The 21,598-nt window shown below is 38.1% G+C and overlaps 1 protein-coding gene across 2 annotated transcripts; it reads left to right on the top strand.

Moving 5' to 3' along the window:
* Window positions 1-3,019: 3,019 nt before the first annotated feature.
* LOC128541409 (uncharacterized) lies at window positions 3,020-18,520 on the top strand. 2 transcript variants are annotated; one of them, XM_053511815.1, is made up of 5 exons: window positions 3,020-3,042; window positions 16,434-16,633; window positions 16,767-16,874; window positions 17,054-17,197; window positions 17,307-18,520. In XM_053511815.1, the coding sequence occupies exons 2-5, from the start codon at window positions 16,520-16,522 to the stop codon at window positions 17,502-17,504; spliced, it is 564 nt and encodes a 187-aa protein (XP_053367790.1). In that variant the 5' UTR covers window positions 3,020-3,042; window positions 16,434-16,519; the 3' UTR covers window positions 17,505-18,520. The 2 variants fall into 2 exon arrangements, with proteins under 2 accessions (XP_053367790.1, XP_053367789.1); XM_053511814.1 differs by lacking the exon at window positions 3,020-3,042 and adding an exon at window positions 16,058-16,140.
* Window positions 18,521-21,598: the final 3,078 nt, after the last annotated feature.

Raw genomic sequence — 21,598 nt, 5'->3', positions numbered from 1 at the left:
GCCAGACAGAATTTAATTTAACTTTGCCAGTCCTTCTGTATTTGTGTGAAGTTAAACCGGCAGCATAAATAAAATCAAAATGTTGAGTACAAGTGAAGTTATGAGCAGTTATGTGGAAGATTACATCACAGTGCTTTTTTTAGACAAATACAAAAAAAATAAAAAATTCCCACTAGAGGTGGGCGTGGCTATACGCATTACTCAACATAGCCAATCAATGGGATAGATTACTGTGGTAGACAAAGAAACCTCCATAATGCACCTACAAGCCAGCAAATTTATCAATACACACACACACACACACACACACACACACGGTAGGGCGATTTATCATGTCTTACTCTGAAATAATTGGTGGGTACACTATGAAAACTGAACCTTACGGCATAAGTTTTATTCAAATGTTGAGTAGAAGGGAAGTTATGAACAGTTAAGTGCCAGATGTTGATCACTTTATCACTTTAACCTGTTAACTGTTTCTACAAACGCTTTTACGCCAGTTACATGAAAAAATCTGGAAAATTTGAGCAAACAAAATTATTACTTACATTATAACAACAACGAGCCACAAAACCCTTAGTCCTGACGTCAGTTAAAGTTAAATAAATGTCCCCTTTGAAAAGAAGAAGAAGAAGAAGAAGAAGTCTGGTTCCTCTCAAGGTTTCTTCCTATTGCCGTCTCAGGGAGTTTTCCCTTGCCACTGGTGCCTTCACCCCTGGCTTGCTCATCAGACGTTACATTTATCATTTATTCATTCATCTCATTATTATCTAGACACATTTTTCTCACACATACACATGGTCAGCCATGATGGAGCAGATTGGCAGCGCTGAGGCTTGAACCCCAGACCTTCTGATCAGGAACCCAGAGTTCCCAGTACCTTTACAAAAACAAGACCACATCAAGCATTCAATCAGTTTATTATTAGGCTTAGATTATGGAGAATGTCAGTTAAGCAAGTCAGTGAGTCGTTACTATGGAAACGAGAATGTGTCAGTGCTGCTGTTTTAGGAACCTAATCCTAACACCTTCTGACTGGTCAGAACCCAGAACGTAACAGTGGTACAGTATTACAACGTTCGACCAAATACGTCACTGATAATCTTCTGTTGTAACTTTAATTTCCTTCATCACTGACATCTAAATGTCCCCACATCCAGACTTGTTCCTTCTGCGCAGTTAGACACAACAGACTTGTTTCCATCCCATTGTTTCACATGCAGTAATGACAACTTTTCCCTTATAGAGGGTCCAGGAGATCTCATCACAGGTAGAGTGCACATAAAGAGACAGTTTAATTCCCAAATTAAAGTGATTTCCATTTGGTCACTGCGTATTTTATAGAATATAATATGCAAATAAATCAAAGTGTGATGAGGTGTAATGGTGTACAGGGCCTGGCCTCCGGGTGCACTAATTCCTTCCCTTCTCATAAACTAGAAGCAATCGGAAAGTGAAGTCATAAAGGAAATGACTAAAGACTTTCATAACACTGATTATTATCCGGAAACGGCTGTGTGTGTGTGTGTGTGTGTGTGTGTGTGTGTGTGCAGCTCGGCAGCAGAAACAAATCACTTACTAAACTAATTGCGAGCATTTGCAGGGGAAAACTGATGCAAGAAAATAAAGTCGTCTTTAACCTCTCATTATGACTTCCATTTATTTTTATGCATGAAGTATATAAATATTATGTATTGCTCCTCATAACATTGTTTGAAACCGGATCTTTCTTTCTTGGATACAATATGAACCAGTATTAGCCCTTTTGGAAGTTTTCCAGATTTTGCAGTGTTATATAAAAAAAAAAAAAATAATAATAATAATAATAATAATAATAAAAAATGCAAAAGCTTCTTTTATGTAAAATTACTTTTAGTCATATTTAGACATTCATTTAGACATCTCCAAACAATATTTCTATTTTTAAATTGGACTGCGTTTAAAAAACATATTCAAATATTTTCCCTGATGTGACCTCACAAAAGAATAGCCCCTCCCCCCTCCCCAGCTTGTTCCTCTCGTTTGCAGCTCTCCAGAGGGGCGTGGCTCTGCTGTAGCTCATTAACAAAGACACTGAACCAGTGAATTTGGAGGAGGAGTGACATGAAGTTACTTTGAGTTACTTTATGAAAAAGGCATTATCTGAGGTGTATTTCGGTTATTTCATTAACACACTTTACACACTCCAGTGGAGTTCTGAGTCCTGTATTAACTTGTTAACCGTATTGTACAGTATTCTCGCTCCATGTTGTACCTTAGGAGTAAAAGAGGAACCTATAATTGACCCCCCAAAAGAACTATAAGGGCCTAAATTCTTTGTGGTAATACCAGCCAACACTGGAGGTCACAAAAATTAGTTGAATGGAGAATAAATGGGTTCCAAGAATGTTAGCAATGACGTTAGCAGGAAGAAAATGAAGCCGCTTTCAGTTTCAGTGCCAAGAGGAATCATAAATTAAGGTTAACTGCGGCTTAATATCTATTCATTTTATATTATACTTCATTTACGTGTCTTTCCTAAATGTTTTAATTGTTTTTATATGCAGAAATATATAATTACGGTGTTGGAAATTGGTAATATTCTTTTGTGCCTGGAACGGATTATCTGCATTTACATTACTTCCTATGGGAAAAAGCGCTTTACAATACCAAAATTCCACCTTAAGAACTCGCCTCCGGAGCTAATTACATTCGAGGTACCGCTGTATTGCCTGACGAAGTCCCTTTGAAAGTGTATCACTAGAAAGTCTTCATGCAAGTTGCCAGTTACTAAAGTAGACGCTAATAAACCTGATTGTGTGCGCTTGCTTGGTTTATGCTAACAATAAAAAAAATTCCTTAACCCTGTTACTTTCTACTGTTACTAATTTGAAGTGGCATCAACGCAGTGCTTCCAACAAACCATTTCCAAAATAGTGCAGAAAGAAGATGAGGTTGTTGTGCGTCACCGCACAGGACGTCGGAGACGGTCAGAGAAAAGCAAAGATCAAAGGACTAAAACGAGCCAAGTCGCGTCTGACAAGCCCTACTGAAATATAGATGGTAAGTCGTCCTTCTTTGACATTTAACTCTCTCTCTCTCTCTCTCTCTCTCACACACACACACACACACACACACACAGAGAAATGGACAACTGTAGAGACACAGCAAGGACCTGAGGATTTAAGTGGAAATGACCTCAGCTCAGGATTGTGCAAGTGTTATGTGATAAGACAAGGGACAGAGAGAGATCATGCACATACACATAATGAAATATGACATGATTCTCTCTCTCTCACACACACACACACACACGCACACACACACAGGAACTGTGCTTAGGGTTTGTATCTGTGGCCAAAAGACTTTAGGACCTGTTCCAGACAGCTGAATGGAAAAGTAAACCAATAGGGTGTTGGAGTTAGTTTTATGTGTGTGTATGTGTTTGTGTGTGTGTGTTTGTGTGTGTGTGTGTGCTATGACAGGTAATGTTATAGCCTGATACCAAACACACACCTGTTGCCTCAGGTTCACTTACATTTTACTGCGGCTCACGTTCCACAGGAGGCGATGGAGAGTTCAGGAGTGCTCTGTGTGTGTGTGTGTGTGTGTGTGTCTTAAAGAGACTTAATGGTTCTCATCTTCTCCAAGGCTGAGCCCTGATTAAATGAGTACAGTGCCACCTGCTGGAACCAAATATGATGAGACGGAAATCCAGGGTGCAAAAAAATTAATTAAATTAAATTAAATGAAAGAAAAGAAGGCAAAACTATGAAAACTGATTTTGGGTAAAAGTTTAGGAGCACAGAGTCTGTAGACTTGTGAATTCATTCTACTGCTTCATCATGAATAAAGATAAGAGAGTGTGTTCCAGACGGCAGGCCCAGGACGTGACACGACCTCCACCGCGCTTCACCCATCAGCTCGTATGGTTTGGATCAGAAGCCGATTATTTCTTTCTCCCCACGTTGTTGTTGTTGTTGTTGTTGTTGTTGTTGTTATATTAACTATAGCATTATAGTAACTATAGCTAGTATTAACTGCCGCTGTTCATCTTGCCCAACCTGTCCCATGACTGGTTCTTAGAAAAAAACAACAGAGTGTTCTTCATTTTCCAGGACAGGAGCGCTTCAACAGGACTCGCTCTTCTCCCATAGACAGCTCTTTTCCCAGGTCAAACCTTAAACCAGAGCTGTTTCAAGGGGACGTCAAAAAGTTTTAAGATTAGCGCACCACTTTTGCCGTTCGTCCTCCCTCAGACGCCTTTAAACCTGGCAGTAGACTTCACTATTGACTCTCTGGCCCCTGGGGACGAATTCTCGATGCACGATGCGGACGAAAAAGACGATGAGCATGCACCTGGTCGAACTGCAGACCTGCCTCGGCTATTTCTGTTGCGGAGATCATGTTCTCTTCCACTGTGAAGACTCAGGGTCAGACCTGAACACTCAGTTTTCGTCACCGGTAACGATCCACGACATGAAGGACGGGTCAACCACGTCAAGCTGATGGAGTTCTCGGCAGACTTTGACGCGATGTTCCTTTCTGCTCCTGGATCAGCAGCCTGGGGACAAACTGGGCAGAAACACGGCGCATGTTCAAATCACATGTGAGGATAATCTGGACTGTTTCATATGACACACCGACAGCTGCAGCAATGTTGTGGATTGTTCTCCAGCGATCATAACGCACGAGTTGTTAAATGGTTTCGATATTTTCGGGGTTGAGCTCGTTGAAGGTCTTCCTAATCTCTGGTCATCTTCCAGTGATGTTCTTACCCTCTTAAGCTCAAAACTCAAAACACCTCGAAGGTCTCACTGCAGCATCGCCGTGGTAATGCATGTGGTCAGAATAGCACCAGTTGCAGAGCTCCCAATGTACACAGGACCATGTCTTTTGGCACACTGACTTATGAAGGTCGCGCTACGTGTGAGTGTGTGTGCAGCTTTGTGCTGCCATCTGGTGGTGTGTTACAAAACTTTAAAGAAGCATAATAACGAGATACACATTGGCAAAAAGTATCACCTGTTAGCCACATATTTTTATATTTATCGAACCATGGATGGGTTTAACTAAACGGGGGTTAACACCACTTTAGTTAAAATATTAGGAAACTGAATCTGAAATTCTGATCGTCTCATATTCACCCGTGGATCTCAAGCTTAAATGTTTTGAGTGTTTAGCAATAATAAAAAATAACTGGCCTGGATGTTCTAATTATTTAATAATAAGTATCATTTTAATAATTTTTAATAATAATATGTTCACAAATATCTTTTTACAATATAATAGTTTTAAATATTACAATATTTTTTACAAAAAAGTTTTTAAATACTTTCTTTTAAATACAATGGATGGAAGTATAATCATCAAAAATACTCAATAAAAAAAACTTTATTTATAATTTTTTTCCTTATAAACATTTATACCAGTGGTTCTCAAAGTGCGCCCCACTAGTGGGGAATACAAACATGACAGGTGGGGCGCAATGAACGAGAGGGAATTAGTGGGAAATAATAGGAAAGTACCTATTCTAATTCATGCTTTTCTTTATTGACAATAAAGATCGGACACTCGAAACTAAACAATCACACACAAAGAAATGGATCATTAATACAAGTAAATTAAAATAACATCAGAGAAAAAGTGGAACCATAGTGCAACAATAACGGTTTAACGTCGGCATGTTAATTGCAGAGAAACAATATATAAGAAAACATTCGGTATTATATATGTCATTTCATTTATTCCAATGTGTATGCTGATGTTTCTGTATTTTTTCAGGCAGTACTAGTCTGGCATTTCCCGTTTCCAGTGTGGTAACAAAGTTGCTTTTTGATCCTTCAGGCGCTGAACAGAAGGGAAGATCAAGATCGTTCTACGCTTTTTGTTGGCGTGCGGCATTTTGCGATGATCCCTAAATCATTCGTTGCGCCGTAGATAATAATGGTGTTTATGCTTTTAAACTTGTATAATTTAAGGCGGATGTAGCTTAAACACAATGGAGAGAGGAAATATATCTGGGTATCTTATTCACGGGTTTATTTACGCAGCTATTGAATTCAGAGATGTGAATATCAAACTAACTTTGCCGCGGCCACAAACAGGTGTTATGCGCTAAAATGCCCCCCTGCCACGGATTGCCCAAACACCCCCCTCCCCCAACACATACACACGTAATCTCTATCAAATATTATATTAGGACATACATTCAAAGGTTTATTATTATGAAATATATTATTACTATTATAATTAACCCTAGGCACGTGACAGCCGTCGAGACGATTAATACAAATCCCACAAAATGATTATTTTATGGCACATTTATTTTGCAGGGGTTTGTCAATGTACAAATAACAAATTGTTTATCACAAATTACACTAAATAAATATTGTTTGTGGTGAAAAATGATAGGAAACGATTTTTATTATAAAATAAGCAATATAAAAATATACATGTTGTATATGAAGAAATATAGGCCTATATAGTATCATTTATATATTTTTCCCCTATACAACATTTTTTATATTGCTTATTTTATAATTAAATTAGTTTGTTATAATTTGTAATTTGTAAACCATAAACCTATGAATTTATGTTTTAATATACTATTTGAAAGAGATTATGTAGGGGAGGCAATCTGTGGCGAGGGGGGCATTTTAGAGCATAACACCGGGTCAGTAGCGTACTGTATGTAGTGAGCATAATAACGTCAATGGATACATTTGTTACATGGACCACAAAAAAGCAGGTGTTTCAGCATCATCAGCCTAATTAACCAAAAAGCCTATGATGAAGCCTATGTTGCGCTTGGATTCATGGTGGTGATGGTGAGGGCAGAGGAGAGACCTGTGTGTGTTTTGGGTCTTAAACCGCTGGCATCAGACAGCTTGAGACCCAACAAAGTAGAAAGACACTTAGAGACAACACACTCCAGTCACGATAATAAGCCACTCGACTTCTTTGAAAGAAAGCTCTAGATAAGTGACGAAGTAAGCCTGTTATAACAATTGCACGTGTATTTTATCTGTTTTGAACTTGGTGTTATTTGATCTTATTGGTTTAGAAATTGATTTTTTAATAAATAGTACACTTGGCCATTTTCGTTATCATTTTGTTGACAAGTGGGGCTTGAAAATTCGCCCACCGCCTTAAGTGGGGAATGACAGAAAATGTTTGAGAACCACTGATTTATACCAACCCTTTTACATTACATAGGAAAGAAAAAACACTTTTTAATATTTATACTCTCCCCGCGCTGAGTGAAGTTCAGACTTCTAATTACAACATGATGGAAATTCACTTGCAAATATTGTGGGCATCACATCAGAAGCTGTGTTAATCAAGTGGTGTGTGTGTGTGTGTGGTTTTGGGGCGTGGGTGTGGGAGTTGGGGGTGTGTCCCAAATTAGTTATTCTCATACACACCCACCTGTACACACACACATTTGTTTATTATCTGTGATGTATATATGTATGTACTGTACTTAGAAAACACAAATCATTCGTGTCAGGTCGCTTTGCTTCTTTCTCTGATATCCTTGGAAAGAAAGTCATCCCTGATTGACTAGAGAACAAACTGGTCACGGCATCGTGTGGTGGTGAATCAGACTTAGTTATATCAGACTTATATGTGACCTCGTCATCTCCGGCGATTCTCCGCTTTTCTTGAGAACAAAGTTTGAGGAACTTGCATTGCAGCAACAGATGTTAGTATTGGCCCACGTGTGCTGCTCTACTGGGTGCAACAAGAACAGGTGATGTCACATGCGCTGGTGAATAATCAGTCGTTGTACTCAATGACACATTACACCAAAGTAAACCTCGTCTTCATGGGAGGTGTGGAACGTACTAATAGATGTTAATTTAGATCTTTTAATGGGAACATCTGGACACCAGATCACCCAAAACCTGTTCTGGTTCTAAAACATGGTGACGCTATGAAGGAACATCAGCTCATAAAATGCAACTCAATCAAGGCTTAATATCTGGATGCTGGTTAAATTTTCAACCCATATTAAGGTGGTAAAACATCGTACTGATGTCGTGCTAGGCAGTCACTAATATTTTCCCAAAACACTGGTTTAAAAGGAATGCTTCCTCGCTTATAATGAAATACAAGCTCATTCATCACTGTGGCCACCCAGTGGACAGGAATGCGGCGGGGCGAGGCCACCTGATGTGACACGGATACTTTGCTTCAGAATAAAAAGGCGGCTAGAGCGCCAGTTTGGGGGAGATTGGGGTAGGGATGGTGCACAGCGTGCCGTAGACACCGCGGTTTGGGTTTCATGTTGAGGAGTGTTCTTCACCACAGATGAACTGTGACCTCTGCCTCGGTGGCCTGATGTCATCCACTTTAAATGACTTCAGATCACAAAACCAAAAAAGTTGGTTTGTCCGCTCTCACATTGGTCACAGCTCACCGACCTCGTGCGGTCACTTTCTTGACTTCATTTGTATCTTTGTTCTAATTCTACACCTCACCTTTATTCTGTTCCAGCCTTTAATAAACGCACTCTATTTTTGACCTTGCCGCCCACCTCAATAGTCGCTCACTCATCATCTGTATCACTTTATCCTGTATACATGGTCGCGAGTGGGCACTTAGGTGCCAATCCATCGCAGGGCACGTAGACACACACTATGGGCAATTTGCATGTCTTTGGACTGTGGGAGGAGAACATGCGCGAGGAGAACATGCTAACTCCATACACGCAGACCTGAGGGCAGGAATCAAACCTGGACCCTGGCGGTGCAAGGCAACAGCGCTAACCACTACGCCACTGTGCCGCCACTCATATTATACTTTTTTTTTTCCATGTACAGTAGTTGATCAATTGGAATGGTTATTACCGTCGCGCTCACCGCCGCGTAAAAACGTCAGCGGCCAAAATAAATCAGTTGCATTTCAAAGTCATTCGTAAAATGGCCGCCAGGTGGCGCAAAGTGACATTTTCGCTCGTTGCCGTAAATACAACAGTGACCGTTATACAGCGTATCTCTGTATCGGTTTATTGTTATCTACGTTCTGCATTATTTCAGGTACTTTAAACACATTGTTGGGTTGCTCATGTTGGCTCATATGAGATGTAGTTTACAAATGAACACCTGGTTGGGTTATTTTGACCCAACAACTGGTTTATTCATTATTCTTTCCTTTCTTCAAATATCAGCCTGCAGAATGTTTGAAATATTACTGTTTATTGTGTCACAAGTGTAGTTTTAAGAGTTGTTTAGGCAGGAATGCGTGTGTATACAGCTCAAAACCTCCATCAGTTATTAAAGATAGCGGCTATTTAGAAAACATGCCCAGTGATTTCTGAGCTTCAGGAAATCTCCCGGCGCTCTGCGCATAACACCGGGCCAACTCATGTCGGAAAGAATTTATAAACGTTGTTTTTTACTTATAATATTTGTTAATTTAATTTAAATGAGGTTTGGGCTCAGGACTTCGACTCGGCATCGTGATTCTCCTCTTTAATTTACTCCATAGTTTTAATTAGCGCTCAGCCGCATGCAGGGAGTTTTCCAGAGCGCACCGGCAGAAGTAGACTAATGATTATGAACGCGTCGGGAAAACAGCAAGCAGACTGACTCTGACCATTTAAAAAAACGTTTGCGTTCATTTTCTGACGCGCTCAAGTTCACCAAAAACAATACAGAGCAGCGCAGCTTACAACACTTACAAAATCACAACACTTACAAAATCACAACGTTTTTTCGTTATTGTGAGTGCGCTTAAATAAAAGTTGAGTCTTATAAAGGCATGTAGTCTTATATAGTTTTATTATATAGTTTTTGCACATTAATCTGACACAGTTTTTTCAGCCTGTCACGGCGTGCGCCCAAATCAATATCGCTCCTCGCGCACTAGTTAGGCGGCCTCCCCTTCAGACATGCGAAGCAGCGGGACCGCAGAATTACACATGACTGGTGAGCTATCGTTGCTATCGTTGCCCGGGCTTGCACCCTGCGCTATAAAATACTCGGGGTTTGTTGGGCTACAGTGGATTTTAATACGCGCTGTGTATGCAGCGCGCGTGCAACAACGCGGAAGTGCGGCATGCAAGCAGGGCAAATGGAACGCGCCCCATGGACTTCAAAGGAGCGAGAGGTGGGAGGGGGGCGGTACCATCCGCGGAGAGCAGAGTCAGCGCGAGCAGACGGATGGCCATTGCACTCACACCGCGTAGTAAAATCCACTCCTCCCAATCATCCCCAGCCGTGCCTTATTCCGTCATGTCATGTGGGCATTATAAGCTTTGTATTGAAAACTTCTAACTAAAAAGTGGCAGCTGGCACGCCTAAAAATAGACGCAGGTTATTTTTTTAATAGTCTAAATAAAACCCCTCCGATTTAATTTCCTATAGTCTAAAAAGCGCTCAACCGCACGCATAGTTTTCCCGAGCGCGAGGAATTTTTTTGTGCTAAATAATGTTTATGCAGTATAAGAATTCCTATTAATCCTGGGTTGTTCTTTTAGTGTCACTATAGTGCTTTACAATGCCAGACAACATTCAAATGCAAATTATTCACCCTCCCCAGGTGTGAATCGGCTGTTCTCACCTATACATTCAGAGGAACTGAAATGCACTTCTCCCCACTTTAAAAACCTCTTGAATCTGAGGCTCTTCTGGAGACTTTCATTGATTTCAATTTGTGTAATTTTAATCTCCTGGATTCTAGATTCTAAAGTTGACATTGTTACCTTTTTTAATCATTGGAATGGAAGAACTTATTTTCCTTATGATAGCATAAATTGCATTGTTTTTAATCAGTCTATACACAATAATATTCTTTGGTATTTTTATTTATTATTTTTTTTTAAACGGGTATGGGGGCTATCTTGGTTCATTAATCTCCGTGCCTGGTTTAGGTTTAGTATTCAGTGCGCATCTGTTATATTACAACTATCATAACACTCAAATACCTTTTATTGGTGGTTAAGTGACTGATGTGCCTAACATTTTTCAGCTGAGCCTTTGTTTTACTGAAAACGACCGCGACACCCCTCTCTCTCTCTCACACACACACACACACACACACACAGAGCCGACCAAATCATTAGCACGTCCCTCCCTCAAACAGCACAGACATTTACTTACACCTGAACTGAGTTGTTTGAGTAACCCGTTACAAATCATAACAGTCTACTGCATTTCATTCTTATAATAACGCAAAAACACAAGCGGGGCTGAAAGACCGACATCTGCTGACGCAGTAGAACGTCCTGACAATGTTTTAATGTTATGGTCATTTATTTCAGTTAATAAATCTACTATAAATTTAAAGAACACAAGAAATAAGATGACACAAATCCATACACGCTTTTTTTCTAATTACAAGTGATAAAATCAAAAGGCTCACTGTGTTAACATTTTTTGTGCTTAAATTGCCTAATAAGATTTGATTTAATTTGAATTTTAGAACAGTGGCAGCTGGAACACCTAAAACAGATGCAGGATAATTTTTTTATAATCTAAATAAAAATGCTTTTTTAAACGTGGGCTATTGTTATTTACATGCAATATTTGTTAATTTAATTTAAATGGGGTTTGGTCTCCGGAATGTTGAGCATCAGGATCCTCTTCTTTACTTTCCTACGTGGAATCAGCGCTTAATCGCACGCATTAAGTTTTGTAAATTCGTTTAATGTTTAATAGTAAATAATGACCCCCGTTGCGCTGTACCACCGCTCGGAAAACCTTATGAAATACAAGTTTAGGACAATTATGATGATCTGCCACGGCGTGCGCGTGCGATGGGTGTACGCCCAAATCTACTATAACTACTCCCTCACTCCGTAGGCTCCCTGAATAGGCAGCAAAGGGACGGGAGCCGCCTATTTGTGCCGGCTGGCGATAATTAACGTTAATATGATCTCGGGCTTGCTCCGCATTATAAAAGCAAGGCGCGGAGGTTTGTCTGAGGTCTGGGAAGTACGTGATGTAATGGAGAATATAAAAAAAGCATGTCAGTGGGGAGATGTGACGCGCCCGAGGGGCTTTAAACAAGGACACTAGAATTCCGCCCTTTGATCTCCGCGCTGAGGACAGCGCGAGAAAGAGCTGCGCGAGCTCCCGCGGCAACTTCACTCTCGCACCGTGCCCGCCCTCGCAGCCCCGCTGCCGAAGAGGAAAAGTGTGGTTAGGTTTTTGCGTCAGCGAAAACTCGCGCCGGCCATCGACAGCGGGAGAAGCGCCGTCACGAGGGAGCGTGCAGGAGCGCTGCCTCCGCGTGCTCAGTTCTGCCACTCGCACCAACACTTATCGTCAGCTGTGTGCCTGCATGCCAGTGTGGCACAGCCCCCGGAACTGCACATGCACAACCTTTATCCCTTTCTTTCCATTCTCCCTCCTTCAACACTTTCCTTCCCCATTTTACCAAAATAAATTACCCTTTTCCTGTAAGACCTCGCCTCGTGTCCGTGCTTTATGGTGCCGCCCGTGCAACATGGGTCGAACCCGTTTACAGGTCATAACAGTCTACTGCATTTCATTCTTATAATAACGCACAAACACAAGCGGGGCTGAATGACCAACATCAGCTGACGCAGTAGAACGTCCTGACAATGTTATAATTTTTATGGTCATTTATTTTAGTTAATAAATCTACTATAAATTTAAAGAACACAAGATATAAGACGACACAAAACCCTACACGCGTCTTTTCTAATTACACGTGATAAAATTTAAAGGCTCACTGTGTTAACATTTATTTTGTTTAAATTTGATCCTAATAAGATTTAATTTAATTTAAATTCTACATTTGTATCGTCATTTTAGTTCTGTGATTATAAATTTGTTTAACTACAATGTTTTACTTGATTTTATCCGCTACTACGTGCAGTTCTAAAACTCTGTGTCTCATTAATCCAGCAGAGAATGAACTAAGGCATGAGGCGTCAGCCTGTAGTTATATAGCGCCACTCAACGGTAAAAGCCAGCAAACGCACAAAGCCAAACGGTACCGCCGAGCGCCGCGACGGTAGGACCTACATTCCGATTGATTAACCACTGTATAGGGTAACTCTGTGTCAATTTGAAATGTTTGTTTCATTAAATGTTAAATTTGAAATATTCCACACATGATTATTATAAATTATAATTAGGCCCTTGTATGGAACTTCAGGTCAGTTTCACAATTAAACAAAACTTTACGAAAAACATAAAGTAACTAAAATGATTCGGGTTTGTAGTGGCATGCTTCTCCTATCTGTTGTTCTGTACCAGCAGGGGGCAGTAAGATTATTACTAACCTGATCTACACCTGAGGATTATGATTAAACACCTGACAAAAAAGGTTTAAAGCGGAAAAAAAAGGCATGAAGTAAAATCATTATGTGTGTTAACGAGTAAATTTGCTTTGCGTAATAATTAATTTTCCTTTTTCCGTTGCTCTGTCATTTGTGTGCTTTGTGATTACAAAACCAGCAAGTGATGCAGCTAAAAGAACACATGACTCAGGTTATGTCTAAACTGCGGCTTTAGTGGATAGAAAGTCACCTAAAGGCTGAAGATTTTATTTTAAGATGACTTTTTTTTTCCATTACTTATTTTTATATCTAGTTACAACACCCAATACATATTTAAGCTCCACCCATTTCGCTTAATCACATCCTATATTCGCAAGAAATGTTATTAACTTCAAACATTCTGGGGAAAACTGACATCATGTATCTTGTTATTTGTACTACTATAAATAAATCTTTCATATTCATATATTAAGGTTGCAAAAATTACCACATTACTGGCAAGCTTTCACATCTCCTCACATTCATTATTATGATTATTATTATTATTATTATTATTATTATTAATAATAATAATAATAATAATAATAATAATAATAATAAATTAATTAATAAACAAACAAACAAATAAATAAGGCTGCCAGTAATCAGCAGCATGATATTATTGTTGTTGATAAATAAATTAATAAATTAATAAATAACAAAGAATGCCATGAATTAGCAACATATTATTATTATTATTATTATTATTATTATTATTATCATTATTAATAATAATAATAATAATAATAATAATAATAATAATACTTTTAATACTCACCTAAAAACACAATAAAAATTAAGCTTTTGTTCAACATTTATACTTTCTTGTTAAATACAAGTTCAAGCAAAAAATGTTTAGTCATTAAATAATTACACAACATAATTTTTTAGCCATATAAATAACAGTTACTGTTGTGATGATAATGTTAATGATATCAAAATCCACAACTCTACATTTTGCTGTGGTGTGATATAAAATGTCAGCTTGTGATTTTTAAATAAGTAAATAAATTATTGATTAGTTATTGTCATCAGACAAGTGACAAGCAGTACGGCTGATTCTAGCAGAAGTTTCCTCAGTGTGGATTTTTCTCCAGGATGTATAATACAGAGCTGTGAGATAAGCGGAGAATGAGAACAAACCAAGATTTCACCATCTCTGGTCACAAAAACCCTTACTCAGGGTATGAGTCAAGTCTTGATAGTGCTGCAAAGAAAAGCTTCGAATGATATTGCAAAAAGTTTGACAATTTTTTTTTTATAAAATCTAAATTATATCTAAATCTAAATTTAGATCTTAATCTTTTTATAAAATCTATTTTTTTTATAAATCTAATTATTATATAGTTAGACAGATATGTTATTAATTCTAAAGGGAAATTAGCAATTCACAAATTATGAAACAACATACAAATAACAAGGTGAAGAACATTAGTAAGATTAGGTTACAATAAAAAAAAAAGTAAAATGAATTCATTAAATTTGTCAGTGAATAAATCAATATTGAAATTGACACTTAAATGTTTTTTTAATATTTAATTGCAAATTAATTTAGATATGCCTTTTCTGACTGATTTATTTAACTATTTATTTAATTACGTTTTTCACGATTTACAGTCGATCTCGCGCCATGTCATTACTAAATCACTGATCAGACTCATGATGTCACTGATCAGATTCATGTCGTCACTGATCGGACTGAGTGGGCGGAGTCAAACGCTGATCTACCGCAAGTTTTTCCGTGCCACCGTCGCCCTCGGCTTGCTCATCAGGAACAATCTGATCATTTTGATTCTTACGTATTTCATCACATTTCCAATACTCACTTCCCTAATTTTCTTTTGATTCTGTAAAGCTTTATGAATAAAGTTGTACTGAATTAAATTGGACAATGACTAAGAGAGAAATTAAAAAAGAAAAAAAGAAAAAATATATAGGATACACTTTACGATAGTGCAGTCAGGTGGAAATCTGAAAACTGCACATTAAGGTGGTAAAAAATGTGGCATAATAATTAGAATATACCGTTCCTATGTACATGATAATAATAAAAATAGTAATAGTTATAAGTGCATTGTCATAATCTGGGTACCTTGAGTGTACAGTAATTATTTACATTAACATTTATTCACCCTTAAGGGCTGTTTAGGATCGTCATGTTACTACCGGCTTTTAAAAGGTGGAAAAAAAACAGAAAAGAAACTCGATAAAGACATCAAGAAAAAAAAACATGCGGAACCGGGAACCTTAAAGCCGAGTGACATTTTTTATCCTTTGGATCCAACTGGGTTAAAAGTCCTGACCACAGTGCCGTGATGGTGCTTCATCTGAACGCCGGACCTTCTCGATCAATCTTATAAATTTGGTGTATGAATTCAACTGTTCACCATTTTCCCAGAAATAATGAAGACTTAAGGTTAAGCAAGAACATTTTAGTCCATGTCATTATTTCTCCATAGGTTTTAAAGGTATTCAGCCTCGAAACCACATCATCCCTCTGACTAAGGCGTGAAAGTGTGAATCACTTGAGAATGGAAATATTATTTAAAACAATTATTTAGATTAAAAATATATTTTTTTAAATACTGATAAAAAAGGATATCAGGACCTGAAAGCAGTAGACATTTTAACAATATTTTAAAAAATATATATAATTCTGTTTATTTGAGCAGAAATGATAGAAACAATTAATCTTCCTTTAAAAGGGGAAAAGAAAACGAATGATGATGAAAGTTTCCTATGACGACATGGGATTTCCGCATCCTTTGGCGATGCCTATTTAAACAACTTCCAGCCCTATAGATGGCCAGTATAGCTGACTAAAAGCGTGAAACAAGTTGAAGCTAACATGTACTTCTATCTCGGTGAGTACACACTCGTTTGCTCTTAGGCACAGTTACAGCTCAGTTAGACCAGAGAGAGGAACTCCAACTGTAGTCAACCTGTAGTCTGTAAAAGACCTCGCCTCTGGCTCTGGACCCGGCTGCATGGTTCTGAATCTGCTATTGCAATTTATAGCACGCAGTCCCTCGTATCATGTGTCCGGTGCTCGTCTATTTCCAGCCACACCTTCTGCTTCAACCTGGGTTGGCTGAAGTTGCAGCTCGATAATCCAATGGGAAACTAACGAGTCTTCCTTGTTTGCTTTCTTCCACAGGTGCGTTTCTTGCTCTTAGCACTTTGGGAAGTTTCGTGCTTCCGGCTCCGGTACCAGAGACTCAACCTACACTGGATATAAAAGACATGGAGGTCATGAGAAGCCCAGAATTTCAGGACGCCGCCGAGAGCGCTTTCAGCTTGATCACGAAGATCCTCAGCGAGATCCCTGCCGTGCACAAATCGATTATTCACACTCCGGTAAGATCTGTGTGTCACGCTGTGAGGCATGAGAGCTTTCACTCTGTACGCGCTTGATACTTGCAGATTTCTTCCCTACATCCTGTCTGAAAGCTTTAAAAATAACTTCCTTTTTTGTTTTCGTGTGTTACAGTCGCTGTCTCTAGACCAGAGTGATTTGAGCGCACTGCAGTACCTCAAGGAGACCCTGGATTTACCAGAACCGAGTCCTCTTCAGCCTCTCTCAGACAAGTTCAACCTGGTATGTGCTGATCTCACTCGATCGATCTTAAGGACATTAACATGTCTTGCTCAATATGTCTTGCTCACACAATATATTGACAGCGCAGGAAGCGCTTGCTCAAGAGTACTAAAACATGCTGTATGATTTATTGGTTTAACTTCAGTGCACTCTCTCTCTCTCTCTCTCTCTCTCTCCAGGAGAGTTCCTTGAGCCACATGGTGGAGGGTCTGAAGTTGCACAAGACGCTGCTGAAGGTGATCGCAGAGCTGCCGCATTTTCAATCCAAGAAGCCGAGTGAACTCCAGTATGACCTGCGCGATGCGTTGCTGCACCTCCACAAGGTGGGACCACGTTCGCTTAAAGCAGCACGAAACTGTTGCATGTTTTTGTCTTCTCTCACTCTGAATCTGTAGGACATGATTCATCCTCATTGCTTTTATTCCTCTCCAGATGCAGCATTTGATTAAGGCGGTGAAAACACCAGAGAAGGTTTCAGAAAGCCAGCTGAAAGAGGACTTAGCTCAAAGGGTAAAAAGTGATTACATGTCCCAGGTGGCAGCACATCTGACCCTGCTGCAGCTGAGAGGCTTCGCCAAGGACGTCAGCCGCAGCCTCCAGACGCTGATTATCTCAGAACAGGAGAATTAAGAGCCATGAATCCGTGGGACCCCTGGACTACATGACCACAAACCTCCGTTTCTTTTTTTTTTTACTCCATATTTGTTCACATGTTTTATCAACATCTGGCAGGACATGGGCTTTAACAATGCCATTATTTATTTATTTGTTTGTTTGTCAATTTACTGATGAATGTATGCATCACCCACCCACTAACCCGTTGTGAGAAAGTGAGCAATTTCACGACATTACTGGGTTTCTTATGACTTGTCATGTGATATGTGGGTGAGGATGAGGAGGATGATGTGTTTTAATCATCATCTGTACGCCGCTTACGATCTACATTAGGTCGCCTGGGCTGAACTATTATATCAACGTCAAACGAGTATCCGTGCTAAAGATAGATGTATTTATGTATTTATTTATTTATTACTTTATTTATTTATTTTCCTGCATTTAGAAGAAGGTCTTGTCACAGCCTGTGATTGTTTTTTTGTTATTATAATATGGACACGTTTATATTATTACAATGTAATAAGTTTTATTGCCAAATTCTTGCTATTGTTTCTTGTTTTTTAGTTTTGTCTTAAAATAACTCGGCTCGTTAAAATTCACTTATACCACTTCAGCGCTGTTATTTCAGCCAAAGTGATATGAACTAATCGCAGTAAAAATATTCACTTTATCTTTTCTAATTAATATCTATTGGTGCAGGTGTTTGTTTACATTGAGACAGTAGCACATTAGTAGATTGTTTTAAAGTAGATTATTAAATCCAGCGCATAACTGTTCATAACATCACTTTTACTCCACATTTAGATTTCCATTATGGTGCAGGTTAAACTTCAGGCAGAGATCCAAGGACTGCAAAAGGTTTAGTAAATTCTAGACAGACCATTTTGCGTGTACTCCAAAGTATTAAAAGTTGAGAGATCATTGAAAGAGCGAGTTCTGACCCACGTTCAGACAAAACCTTTCCTTTATTTTTTTATATTTAAATAATTTATTTTATTTATAATATGTACTTGTTAATATTATTACTATTTAATAAATTTTGTCACGTCCTACAAAAAATGCTTTTGTATTTTCTTCTTGTTTTTTTCTAAATATGTTTGTTCCTTAACAATTTCAACAATTTATGGATTTCTTTTAGTTTGACCAACTTACAATTTTTTTTAATGAAATTTTATGGTAAAAAAAAGAAAGAAAATGGGGAAAATAGAGTAATAATAAGAAGAAGAGAAGAATATACATTAAGAAAGTAAAAAAACAAAACTAAGTGTTTTCAGAAATTAAAAAACTATAAAAAATTAAAAAGAAAAAAAAGCTAAAGAAATTGAGCAATTTTCGAAATAAGGTGACCACCGGGTGACTTGAGGCCAAGTCGGAAAAAATGGGACGGAACTAGAGCAACACAGTTCCGGAATTACAGACCTTGTGGTTTTGATAAAAGAAAATTAAAAAAAAAGATGAGACTTGATCCTTCAATCACAAATTAACAAAATCTTGGCTTTTTACATTCGGGATACTTTATGCAACGTAAATGTTTTTATTAAAAAAACAAGAGTTTGGAAACCCTGATTAAACAGCAACCTGCTGGCATGTCTAACTTCTTTCTTTTCTAGGAAACCCTCCACAGTTGGTTTTTGGTGAAATGCGTGGCAACTCCGTCTGTATTGCGCAGCATCGTGACGCTCTTCAGCTTTTGAACAGAAAGGGAACTTATCACATGAGAATGTACTCACTCGTACTATTTTTAACAGCGTCCACGGATCCAATTTGTTGTGTGTTAAAATTCATTCATCTTTTGGGGGGAAAGTCCCTTTTTTCCCCACAATAAAATGTTCCAATATTTCAACAAGAGAAACTGGCTTTTCTTTTTTTTATGGTACATAACGATGGTCTCATTTTTAAATATATTATAGCTTTCCACGACATGTCTTTTAACCACTCAATTTTGATAAAATTCTGACATGACCCTTGTAACTGATTTAAAAACAAAATTAAACTTGATTTTTTTTTTTTTTTTTTTTTTAAAGATGTACACATCATACTTTTTCATCCATTTGATTTCATGAAACAAAGAAGGGAGAACTTGACATTACAGCACTGACACTGGAGACTCCTTCCGTACATTACAGTGACACACTTCCTCTTAGGGAAACATTATTTCAGCGATTACATGCGATTATGTGGAGGAAGTAAACAAGCTTCAAGCTTATTGTAGAAACGATAATGTATTAGATCAAACACGGTAATACGGTTTAAACCCGTGCTTCTATTAAACAAAATTCATTTGTCGTGATCAGAACCCAGACTTCAGCAGCGCTGTGGTACAAAACACATTACACATCTGACTCCTTCGACCACCTGACTGATGACTACAGCGTTTTGTTGTTTTCTTTGCTGCTTTGAACCTGAAGACATTTTAAAAGAAACTTAATTCCTAATTTCACTTTGATGCTCTCGATTAGTAACCGTTCTTCACCAGTCTTACTTTTACACCTCATACAGCAACTTCCACCCGCTCCTTTAACTGTGTCTACATGCCTTCAAACCTCTTTTGATCATTTCGTTCTTGAGTTATGATTTTAAGTTCTTGTGTGAAAGCACCTTCTGCTGCTTCCAATTTTACATGTGTGCACCCAATATTACAGATATTTGACCTTGCTAAAAAAAATAATGTTTAAATGGGTCAGTACTGTTGGTAGTCAATTTAATTTAGGAATAGGGTAAAAGCTCTTACTACAAAGAAAAAAAAAATCAGTTCATCTAATAAAAAACTGAATTTTAAAAATATTGATGTAATAAAAATAAAGCAGATAAATAATTTACAGGCCATAGCGATGTTTTCTAATCTCCTATTTAATAAGTGGGACTCAATTGTGCATTATGTCAGACGTTTCCTGCATATTAAAACTATTATTTAACATAAAAGGTTTAGTATTATTCTGTAACTTTAACAAATGTATTAGTTGACGGATGTAATTACTCAGAGGAGCATGAGACAAAGAAACACGGTGCTGATAAAAAATATGCATAGTTTCAACTTCTGTCTAACGAGACTCACTAACTTTTAACCTTAACTGATCTACTTGAAATGATACAGTTATTGATTTTATCCACAGAATACACAGGCAAGTTTAAATCAATTCTTTATTTTAATCTTGTGCCAATTGAATTAACATTTTGTGAAATTGATTTCAAAACCATTACGTTTAAATGGGAGAAAAGTAATGGCACTCTACAAAAGGCAGAAGTGGTAAAGTTTGATGTAATTTGTGGCTAAGAAAGTTAACTTTTGTAAATCAGGCGGGATCTTCATCTGGCTCAAAAAAAAACAAATGAAACAGCGGTAACAAGTTTACTGCACAACTGAAGAAAAAAAAAAAAAAGTGTGAGTTTCACTAATTGGTCAATATTGATACATGATTTGTCTGCCAATAGCATTTTTTTCTTTATTAACACAGCTGTCCGTTCTACAAATTTTATGAGGTCAAAACCGAATGACCGAACTTGATTCGAAATTTAGACAGATTGAAATTTCTGATGAACAAAGACGTAAAAGCAATTGACATCTACAGCGCAATACAGTGAAGAGACTCTCTGTCTCATTTCCACATGTTTGGGCCATTGAAGGAGTTCCTGGGAGGCCAGCGTGTCAAATGTAAACCTTGGTTCTGGTCTACCTTTATGGTACACAAGCACAAGTGAATCACTGGGATAGAAGCGGGGGATTATATGCAGAAATACAGTCAGTTTTTACACTCGTAACTGTTAAGATTTAAAACTTTTTTCTAATCAAAAGTTACAAAGATAAAAGCTGATATTGTTAAGTGATATTCATTGGGAATGTTTGAGACACACACAAAAAAAAAAAACTTCTCAGCTAACACACAAAAAGTGTCAGAGTTCAGTTTAACCTGTTCAGAGACGACCAGGTTAAACTGGCCAGAGACTGCAGTTAATAAAGTGGCACTAAATAAGAGTGAATAAAATGTAGCCCATGTGCCCTGGTTAGTTTGTTCAGGCGTAATGTTGCACATAAATCTTATTAAAATGCAGCAGCAGAGTTTTTTTCTCCTTTTTGCTTTGCATGCAAATTTGTCCCATTATGCCAACAT

The sequence above is a fragment of the Clarias gariepinus genome, chromosome 14 (genome assembly GCF_024256425.1).
Source record: "Clarias gariepinus isolate MV-2021 ecotype Netherlands chromosome 14, CGAR_prim_01v2, whole genome shotgun sequence".
Lineage (NCBI taxonomy): Eukaryota > Metazoa > Chordata > Actinopteri > Siluriformes > Clariidae > Clarias > Clarias gariepinus.
This window is presented reverse-complemented; position numbering and strand designations above follow the sequence as displayed.